Source organism: Primulina huaijiensis, chromosome 6 (assembly GCF_012295235.1).
Source record: "Primulina huaijiensis isolate GDHJ02 chromosome 6, ASM1229523v2, whole genome shotgun sequence".
NCBI classification, from domain to species: Eukaryota; Viridiplantae; Streptophyta; class Magnoliopsida; order Lamiales; family Gesneriaceae; genus Primulina; species Primulina huaijiensis.
In genome coordinates this window covers 10,237,665-10,248,198 of record NC_133311.1, presented here as the reverse complement: position 1 = coordinate 10,248,198, position 10,534 = coordinate 10,237,665, and the positions used below count along the sequence as shown (strand labels likewise).

At 35.6% G+C, this 10,534-nt stretch overlaps 1 protein-coding gene across 2 annotated transcripts; it reads right to left on the bottom strand.

Annotated features, from left to right (window-relative positions):
- Nucleotides 1–208: 208 nt before the first annotated feature.
- On the bottom strand, nucleotides 209–10,210 carry LOC140979364 (apoptosis inhibitor 5-like protein API5). Of its 2 annotated transcripts, XM_073444725.1 has the most exons (16): nucleotides 9,996–10,210; nucleotides 9,736–9,897; nucleotides 8,985–9,084; nucleotides 8,837–8,902; nucleotides 4,930–5,042; nucleotides 4,773–4,847; nucleotides 4,440–4,589; nucleotides 3,752–3,817; nucleotides 3,603–3,668; nucleotides 2,925–3,035; nucleotides 2,465–2,551; nucleotides 2,274–2,380; nucleotides 1,771–1,885; nucleotides 975–1,040; nucleotides 582–670; nucleotides 209–490 (listed from the first exon to the last, which is right to left on the bottom strand). In XM_073444725.1, exons 1-16 carry the CDS (start codon nucleotides 10,080–10,082, stop codon nucleotides 304–306), a joined length of 1,647 nt encoding a protein of 548 aa, XP_073300826.1. In that variant the 5' UTR covers nucleotides 10,083–10,210; the 3' UTR covers nucleotides 209–303. The 2 variants fall into 2 exon arrangements, with proteins under 2 accessions (XP_073300826.1, XP_073300828.1); XM_073444727.1 differs by lacking the exon at nucleotides 3,752–3,817.
- Between the last annotated feature and the right edge of the window lie 324 nt (nucleotides 10,211–10,534).

Genomic DNA, 10,534 nt, shown 5'->3' with positions numbered 1-10,534 from the left:
TTCATAGTGTTATATCGAACCCCGTGAACGAAAATTTTCGACGAATAACAAGAGTGTGAGCATAAATATATGGCTACGAGTATTGCCAATCGATGATTTACTAATTTATATAGATCATATATAAGAAATATCATGCAAACATAGAGATATAATGCTGCGAGATCATCCACAAATTTGTTTTATTAGGGAATGCAAGAGGTAAACTGACTACTGGAACCCATCAAATAAATTTTAAAGGAACCCAAGAGCTAGGTTAAAAGTATGTTCACCTAAGAAAAATGTCACAAAGGAAACGATGACATTTTAACGATAACTTCTTCCTCTACCACCACGTCCCCTCCACCCTCGACCTCTACCTCTACCTCTACTTCTTCCTTCGTTTAACCCTTCAAATGCCTTGTTAAGAAGTGGATTCCGAAAATCACCTCCTGCTCCAGTACCCTTTTTGGGAGCACTGGTGCTGGATATATTGGCAGCACTTCGTTTTTTACTGGAATGACAAACATTTGCTGATAAACATATAGAATGGCAAAATGGTAGGTAATGGTGGTTAAAAAAAACGTCTAGGATTTTCTTGTTACCCGGCAGCAGCAAGAGTTGGGGTGGTTTCTTTCCATGACAAGGTAATTTTCTTGTCACCAATGAATGAAGGTACTTTCGAGTGCAAAGGCTGAATGCAGATCATGATGTATCATATGAGACAAATGAGAAGAGTAACCATCAAAAATAGAAAAGATCTGAAGTTGGAAAGGAGAGAGACTCGTGTAGTTAACCTCTGACGAACATAAAACTAAACCTTGGGTGACAACGATCACTATTTAAAATGTAGGGTATTGTCGTTAACTCTCTAAAATTGGACAACCCGTTGACCATTATATCTTACAAGAAATTGTTATCGAATGCCATAAGTATAATTAAAGGTCTCTACCAGAATGAGTTGATAAATACAGTGAAAAGTTGGAAAAAGCATTCACCTGGGTCATTGCAAGTATGTTGTTGCAGGAACGAAGTCCCATAGTAGCATTCTGTTTCTGCTTCTTCTGCAAGATACAAGACGAGGTGAAATTATGAGCGAATTATACAAACGTCAATATTGGAAAGGTGCAGGACAGAGCCAGGATCTTGGTTTAGTGTATACTTTATAATTAATAAAGCAAAAAAGACACCAGTTAATAGACAATCATAAATATTGTGTCCTAAGGTTCAAACACAAGCTTCACACGGCCAGAATTATCTGTTAGTTGATGGGAAATGCGGGAAAAATGACAAAGAACAACGCGTACTGAAGCCGCAATTAAAACAAAATCTGATGAAAAATATAAACTCTACTGTCAGAAAATATGAATTAATTAATTTCCGATAGAGAAAAGACAATTTAAAAACAATTGAATGATCGAAAAACCTTGAAGGAAAAAGCGAACCTAAAATTTGGTAAAATTATGGAAGATGAAACAGTAAGTAATATGGTTTGGAATGAATGTTAATCAAAGCATATGGAGCCATGAGGAGAAAGCAGTGTACAAGAGGTTACAGACAGTCTATCTAGATAGTAATAGTTTGCAAAAATTTTAAAAATTTATTCTAATATTTGGGTCTATAAATTATTAAGGAAAAAAATTTGTTGTTTTTTAGATTTAGTGTGAGGAGCAAGGCCTGCAATATTAGCAAATAAAAATTTAAAATTTTGAGTCTACAAATTATAACATAGCCAGCTCCGCCCATGGAAAGGAGGCATCATAACAATATCGTTCTTGCTAAGGGAGGACTTACGATCACGTCTTTTTCTTCTTCTAATTTTGCTGCAGCCATTGCTTTATTATGATCTGCCATCCCCTGGGTCAATTTTTTAATCATTGCTCTAGATAAATCTTCAATGGTGCTCAATCTGTTGCATCAATAAACTAGTGATCAACTTTTGAAGGATAAATGGCACAAGTCCTGGAAGAAACTAGTTCAATAAAGAAGCTACGAAGCTGATCAGGAGTCCGAGATAAAAAAAAAAAATTGGTTAACAACGAAAAAGGGGTTTATACAAATAAATAAATAAATCGAAAAAGCCCTCTCACTCCATATAACGAAGTAAAAAACTTTTTAACATACAACAATCATTATAGTTTTAGCATAGGCATACTCCCCGGTTTTGTCATAGGCAGGCAGCACAACTGCACTCATTTCCATAGATCACAAACTGAAGACTAATCATAGCGTCCATCTGAATCATTCTAAATTTTGCTTTATTGTAAGATTTTGATGACCATATAGTTCACAAATACCTCTCTGTAAAGTCTTTATATTGCTCTGAAAAATCTTCTCCAAGCCTGTCAGATGTTTGTCCAGTGACAATCTTGTAGCCGCAGAGGCTATTTGAGGCGTTAGGAGTCTATAAATTCATGAATACATCTGGAAGTCAGTTTAGCAACGTAAGATACACAGATTCACATGTGAAATACAGCAGTATTTGTACCTTGTGAGCTAAATGGTGAAATGCATAAAGCAAACACTCAATACTAGTGAAGTTCATTTCTTCAATCTTTCTTCGTACTAAATATTTCTGAGAGAGAAAGAGAGTAATTCAGAAAGAATTCGCTGAATGTAAATCCATGCAACAATATACCACCCATCAATCTGTAACAACTCAAATTACTTCATTAATATCCACAGTGACAAACCAGAAACAAAGCTGTTGCAATTATAAGCCTAGAGCTAAGCCACAATTTATTCAGTTAAGTAGGTAAGGTGACATCTCCTGTCCCGCTGGAAGCCTGGAACACTGATGACTTGATAATTCATCCAAAAAAAAATTAGGACCAACACATCAATAGCAACAGAGAACTGATGAAGTTGCGAAACAATAAAGCATAAATGACACTACGGACATAACACGAATCATGCACCTTTACATCCATGATAACTAGAAAGAATACCTTCAAAAGTTGAACAACAGCAGGAAGAAGCTGTCTTGAATCTTGAGGTTTTGCAGTAAATGAACATTCAGCAAGGTTCTTGAGCATGCTTAGTTTCTGTTCTTCAGGAAGCTATTGCAAAGAATGATAATCTTTCATCAGATAACTCAAATAAATAAATATGTATAAATGAAGCAATAAAAAAAAGAAAATGTCAAGAGATGCCTTAAGCTCGAAGCTTCTCAGTTATAAAAAAAGGCAAGTTTCTTTAACAATATTTAATGGAGCTGGACAGGCTTCAACCAATTTGATAAAAACAGTTGTCAAGGCACAAAGTAAGAAAACTATATCTATAAGCGGTTCTTATAATGTTGACTCTGCAATTACCAAAGCACGGTTTTACAAAAAAAAAAGTAAGAAATGTGGTAAACCCTTAAATGTCACCAATTTTGAGCATTATATTGATGAAACCGATGAGGAGAAATAAAAAGTAGACAAAAAGAAGAATCAGGTGTATAGAATGGTAAATTAATAGCATAAAAAAAAGAAATTTTCACTTGTGCGAAAAGCAAAGCATGGCTTCATCAATAATGGCAATGTATCTAAAAGAGAAATTAATAAAGCATTGATAAATTAAACTTTTTGGTCACTCAATCTTCACAATATAGCCAGTAATTTAGTTTGGTAAGTACATACTACCTTGTCAAAAACTGGGAGAATTTGCTTGTTCAGATAGCTGAAGAAATTGCTACTTGATGCACCCCTCTAAAATCACATATATGCACAAGATCAACATATACCATAAATTCAACAGCTAAAGAAATGTGATGATTGGTATTATAGTTCACCATGAAAAATGGAAGGGCCATGCGCAGGCAAGATATAAACCGATCTATATGATCTCCATCTGAAACCTGAACAAGGAGGATGCTTGTCAAATAAAAATAAAAAAATATGTGTACTTTAAAAACCGTTTTTGTGTCCAAGAAAGAGCCTGCACTTGTAAAAGGGTGGAAAAGGAAAAGTATGTAGAAACTCTTTAAAGTGGACAATAATGTAAAAAATTAAGAAAGCAAATAAGAAACTATAATCTGGATAATACACATGCAGACAAACTCATACCACCTATTCTCTAAGGAAAGTTTGCTCATAACAAAGGCCAAGAATTGCAGTAATTGTCTTGAAAGGAAACAAACATAAAAAATTGTGAAAAAAATCCAGGAACTGAAACCCACATAGTACATGATATAGAATCTCGCACACTATCTATTTCTTTTCTTATGACCCAGTCTACATGTACTGAAATTAAATGAGAATTCAGTACCAGGATTACTCATTCTCAAAAACCATATTATTACCCAGATTCAACATTCAAAAGATATATTATAAAAAGAAGGAATTTAATTGTGAAACAAAAAGGTAAAAATATTACATTAATCCAAACCAATATAACAGATAAAAATTGTCGACTTGGCAACATTAAACAGATAAATATAATGATGGGATCCAGATGGAATATATGAATTATGAACATACATTAAACTGAGCATCTAGGTCAGCCTGGCCTTCAATAATTTCAACAAGCTCCTGAACTCGCTCAACAGGCGCGTTCTGTCCAAATAAGCTCAAGCTTTTCAAAAAGTCAATGAACAATTTAAACTCCACTGCAGTCACGTCTTGCAAATTCTGGAGCAAGAATAAATCAATGTATTTGGTCAAGTGGTGTAAATAGACTACTAACAAAAGGTTATAGAAGTCGTCAACTTTATGAGTAAAGTATGCCCAAAAAATAGAAATGAGACCATACAATATGACCAAGGTATTAAGGATTAAGAATTTAATTTGGATGCCCCATCACTCAAGGATTACCTGTTTCACCAAATTAGCTACGTGTCTCTCCATTTCAGCTTCTGGCTTCAACAGTTCAGCCTTCAGAGGAAACACCTGGAAAATGGCCAAATTTAGATTCACCCAATGCAAAACTTCCAGAGGAAAAAAAGTCCATTTGAAACTAAATAATTTCTACCTTGTCTCGTATAAAGCACAAAACTTTTTCACGGATGGTCTCCCACGTGCTGAGATCCTCGGCATTTCGATCATCCATACTTCCAATGTGCTTGAATAATGCTGTTAATGAAGCTGAGGCAAACATAGTAAATCGCTTCAGAATAGACTCATGCACTTATCTTTTTAATGGCAGTATCTGAAGCCATAGACAACGCACTCCAGGCATAGAGAAATCTAGTAACTTTAGCATCTAAAAAACACAAATAAAAGCTCAAAAGAGTTATGTGTACACATTAACATTCTATCTCAAGCAACAAATTTAATTTTTGCGTAGTTGCACTGAAATTAATATGGTTGAATCATAATTCTCTTCAAGCAGAGCCAATTCCATCGTCGCTGATCATATGCACTCTTACATCGGATCTCCAAAATCATATTCCCACTAATGTGGACAACTCTGCTTCACAAAAGACCAACAAATTTAAGAGGCCAGACTCCAACTTCCTTATCATGGAATATCCTTGTTTTCAAAGTGTTCCGTAAGACTCATCCACATATACAACTTCTTCCAGGTTTTGGAGTCTATAAGACATATTAAGAAGCATATACATCTTCTGATAACAAGAAGTTATAAGTGAAAAAAAGTCGATTAAACCGAATTGGCCGACCCAAATCAAATTAATTCAAAATTTCGGTTTTAAAAGATAGCGGTTAATCGGTCCGATTTTGCTTAATGATACAAAAAATCGCTTAAACCGATTTAAACAATATTAAATTTCCATTCAGGCCTTAATTGTATTGAGTTGTCTTTCATCTTTGGCTAATCTATTCTCATTCTTTTGCTTAGCAAGGAAGAAAGTAATGCATCAATATGTTTTCATTCTCTTGCCTGGTTGCAGTGTGTGCAATGTGTTTACGTTCAATTTTTTTCCTCAAAATTCGGTTAATTTGCTTAACAAACCGAAATAATCAATTTTAATTTGGATTGGTTATTTAAATTTTAATGGAAAAAGGATTGGATTGGTTAATTAAAAACAATTCGGTTAATTTGACTTTGGGTTATTCAGTTCGTTCAATGTAAGAATCTTCTTTTCGACAGTAAAGCATTCTCATACATGAATTCCCAGTTTGTTACAATGCTCATGGACAATGTAGTTCTCATTCTGATAATTTGAACATAGACATTGCAGAAATGCCAATCTGGTATCCAATACAACCCAAACATGTTGTGTAAAATAATGCACGTAAACATGATTTCTTCACATTTATTCACTAACCAATGTCGCCCTGAACCTCTTATAACAACCCAACGAGCGTGGAGCACTCCAAATGCCCGCTCGACGTCTTTTCTTGCAGTCTCTTGTCTTTCCTTAAATTTCATTCCTTTGGGATCCTGGGGCAAGAAAAACTCTTTACGAAAGTGGCCTATTCCGGGTATATATCATTCGTTTGGTAGTATCCTTCTGTGAATTGTGTACCATTCACAATAAAGTTAACCTCCGATATGTTTCCTTTCAAGGCGTCATTAAAAAGAGGAAATTTGTTAAGCACATTGGTGTCATTAGAGACCCATCGACTCCAAAAAATGCATGTCATATCCACAAATCGGCAGACGCGACCGCCTCAAGAACAATTATTGGGTAGCCATGATCGCCTCGTGTGTACTGGGCCCTCCGCGCGACCGGAAAATTTTCCCATGCCCAATGCATGCAATCAAGGTTCCTAACATGCCATGGAAATTGTGCCTTTGCTCATGCATTTGAAGCAAACGAGCAAGTTTTCTCAAGTATAGACCTCCATATATTTGCATTACACATTGGCAAAGTTGGGCAAGCATTCAAGGGAAGTTGTTTCACCCATAAGCAGGTAATCGTTCAATTGGTCACCCGGGCCTCCATAAGCTATTTGACGGATAGTTGTGCATTTTTGCAGCGACAATAATCCTTTTCTTCTCACTGTAATATGTATCTTCCCTCCATTTAAAATATCCACATGATGATTTTCCAATGTATTGACTATGCTCACAAATAACTCTTTTCTCATTCAGAATCGTCGTCGGAACATGTCATCAGTATACATTGGCTCAGTTGAGAAATAATCATTGACAAAATGAGTGTGTTTAACGGCATGTTCTCTGTTGATTGACATTTTTTGTCCACTCCCATAAGAAATTTTCACTAATTCCGCTAATTTATATTGATGTTGCAGTAACATCATCAATAATGTTTCACCAGGATCCGATGTTGCATAGTTTTTCGTTGTGTCGTCTAGAATGCTTTGTGTAAGATAGACTACGATCTTTAAACATTTTAGAACAAATGAAGTGTTTAGTGTGAGAGATAATATAATAGTAGTACGGAACAAAAATTTGGTAGAGAATGTTTCTTTCTAATACAAAGATTAGTGTAGAAGGATGCAATGAATGACATTTGAAGGAGTAAGAAATGATGTATCTGTAGAAAAATTATTTTAAAAAACTATGCAAAGGCAAAACAGGCAGAACAAATATAATTTAGGGTGCCTGCATACATCAAACAAATTTTTATTAAAAAAATTAAATAAATAAATAAAAAAGAAAATGGCAACATCATAGTTGTCAAATGCGTAAGGCGCATTAAAGCTCTTAGGTGTCCTAGGGCTTAAAGCGCAATGCGAAGCGCATGTTAGTAAAGCATAATAAATAAAATATTCTAAAAAATAAAAATAAAATCAATTTATTTTAAAAAATATGAAACATGAGATATCAAATCTTAAAATTATCATCATTTTCATCTTCCAAGTATCAAATATTAAAATGTGAGGGCAAAAGGTAAAGGCGATGTCATAACGCATCATTTCCGAAAGAAGGCTCAGAGAGAGCCCAAGATCGGGGATAGCCCATAGTCGTCCCAAAAAAGGCATCTTTTTTGCAAAGCGGTTTATTTCGACTCCCCCAACACTCGAACCCATGACTTCCAAGCTTAAGTACCTAGATTCCAAGAGTGTTCGCACCAATTGGACTACTAAAGAGCCCGTTTACAAGAGAAAGCCCCAGAGGGAGCCCAAGATCGTTAAAAAAAAAGTTCTAGGCTCAAGTGCTAAAAAAGGCGAAAGAAAACATTTTTCAGATGTGGCTATTCTGTGAGTGATGGCACGCACATGAGCGAGAAAGCCCTACATCGAGATAGCCCATGGTCGGTACAGACGTGGGATAGAGGCGACAAGATATTAGGGTTTCCCCTGCCCTATTTTTTAGTCAATAGAGAAGAAATCACACTTTAGTGCGTAATTTCTCATCTGTCGTATTTTTTTAAACAAAAACACAGTTTTTTCTATGACGCGCACTTGAAGCGCAAAGCTCAAAAAAGTGCAAACTGCACAGAATGCAGGTTGTGCGCTTTGCGCATTTGACAAAAGCATGCATCGTGGGTGGACTGCAGCTGGCAGTCATCCACGCTCGCGGTGAGCTGCTGCGTGCAGTGCAGCTCACACTCAATGCTACCCAATTTTTTTTATTAAATTTTTTTTTAAGGAATTTCTAAAAAATTTAAAATTTCAAACAAGAGTAAGCTTTTGTGCTGCAATACGCATGCACACGGTGAGCTGCTGCCCCAATTTTTTTATTAAAATTTTCTTTTTTAAGGAAATATCCGAATTTCTAAAAAGTTCAAAATTTCAAACAAGAGCAAGTTTTGATCGTGCTGCAACACGCACGCGCGTGGTGAGCTGCTGCGTGCAGCTCAGGCTGCATGCTGCCCAATTTTTTTTATTATAATTTTTTTAAAGGAAATCTCCAAATTCCTAAAAAGTTTAAAATTTCAAACAAGAGTAAGTTTTGATCGTGCTGTAACAAGCGAAAGAATGTATAACGTCCAGATTATTCTTTGAAATAACTTCCAGATAATTTTTTCCTCCTGAAATGGTTAATTTTATTAGCCGGGTCTTACTCTTCACATCCTGCCGCAATAACATCATAAGGGCTTTATGCACCGCATCGCGCTCAACATTATCTCCTACAATCACCAAAATGTTCAGTCAAACTAAAGAATAAACAAAAACCTGTAAAGATATGAACAGAAATCAAGGCTAGTATACCAGCTACAAGAAGTTGACCAAGTATATCAACAATTTTTGCCAGATGTTCAGGTGTATCCTTGCAGAAAAAGGGAAGCCCTCGGATAGCTTGAACTCGAACCTTCAGCAATGAACAAATTAAGATACAGTAATATTCCAAATGGCATAGGTTTGGTAGATATTCAATCCCATTAACCATATTGCTTATGCATACAAGTCTTTATAGTATAGGTTTTCCCTTTTCTTTTTCTTTTTTTATGTTTCAGTTTCATATATACATTACATTATCCTTGAATGGTGATGTTAATGAATCGAATTTAACTTCATGTGAAGATATTAGGCATCCAAATTAGGATCTCAGTTTGTTTTTCATAGGATTGGTTGGAAGAATGTCTCGTTATCCAATTGTAATAGTACCATCAATTTATTAATATATTTTGTTTCTTACAAAATATAGTTTAAAAAATAACTTAATTCACTAAAGTTGCAATCTATTTAGTAAAAAAAACAACATTCTTTAATATAAACCACAAAATTAGCCATAAATATCACGCCTAAGTTTTTTTTCCACGGAACTAACACAATTGATTCTTAATTTATGTCAAGGAATAATTTTTCAAAAAATCGATAGCATGAGCAGCAACAATGTCAGCTCTACTTGTCTAAGTGCAAAAAATTTTAAATTAAAAAAAAGAGAGAGAAAAGTCAAAGTACCAAAACTAAAATTTCCCATCAGGGAAAAGAAAAAGCTAAATTGATAGTAAACGCTTACCCCTAGCTCCTCATCTTCGCACAAATACAAATGCTGGTCAAGAGCTTGCTCCGAGAGGTCTGGGAAGAATTTGAAAAACTTTGGTATCATCTGAGCCGCCAATTGCTTGGCCTTGACACTTCCATTCGCGGCCGCTATAATTCCCTCGTAATCCACCTTATTCTGCTCCCGAAAAAGGAAAGAGGAGGCATTTGTTAACAGGAAACCCAAAATTAGACCCCCAAAATCTTACAGATAACAGAGATAAAAGATCGACTGACTAGGGACTTGTCTTTGGCTTCGTTGAGTTTTTCGCAGTACTCGTAGAGCTTCTCGATTTCTCCAGAATCCTCCGTCGTATCCGTCATAATTTACTCAATAATTGGATTCGATAGAGTGAAATTTAGTGGTCTGGAGAAGATAGGATTAGGGTTTAAGCAAGGTGCGGGAAATGAGATTCAAAGAGAGAGATACTCGCAAATATACTAAGATTTTATTACTTCGATATAAAATCCTTATGTTTGGTGTAATAAAATTAATCTTTGCAAAAAATACATTTTGTAATGTATATCTACTTATAATTAAAGCTTGAACTCGCTCAAATTGGTCAGTTTCTTCTCGGTACCAGGTAACACCTCGAAACACGTGTCTCCGCAGCCACAACACAGCTCAGGGCCAATACCACGTGGGATGTGCTCTTCTCTCCACCGCACCCCTAGCTTCGGGTTGCACCGTTGTTTCTTCGTCTCTTCGTATCCCTCGTCCTTCTTTGTTTTCCTTGGCTTGTTTCTCGTTTTCTCTCGACTGAAGCGAACAAATC

Excerpts from the sequence above, each read along its gene's own strand:
- LOC140979364 (XM_073444725.1), bottom strand. The coding sequence starts at position 10,082 with ATGACGGATACGACGGAGGATTCTGGAGAAATCGAGAAGCTCTACGAG. Across the intron at positions 4,848-4,929 it reads TGTGCTTTATACGAGACAAG|GTGTTTCCTCTGAAGGCTGA; the intron begins GTAGAAATTATT and ends GCCATTTTCCAG. Across the intron at positions 3,818-4,439 it reads ACCTAGATGCTCAGTTTAAT|GTTTCAGATGGAGATCATAT; the intron begins GTATGTTCATAA and ends CTCCTTGTTCAG.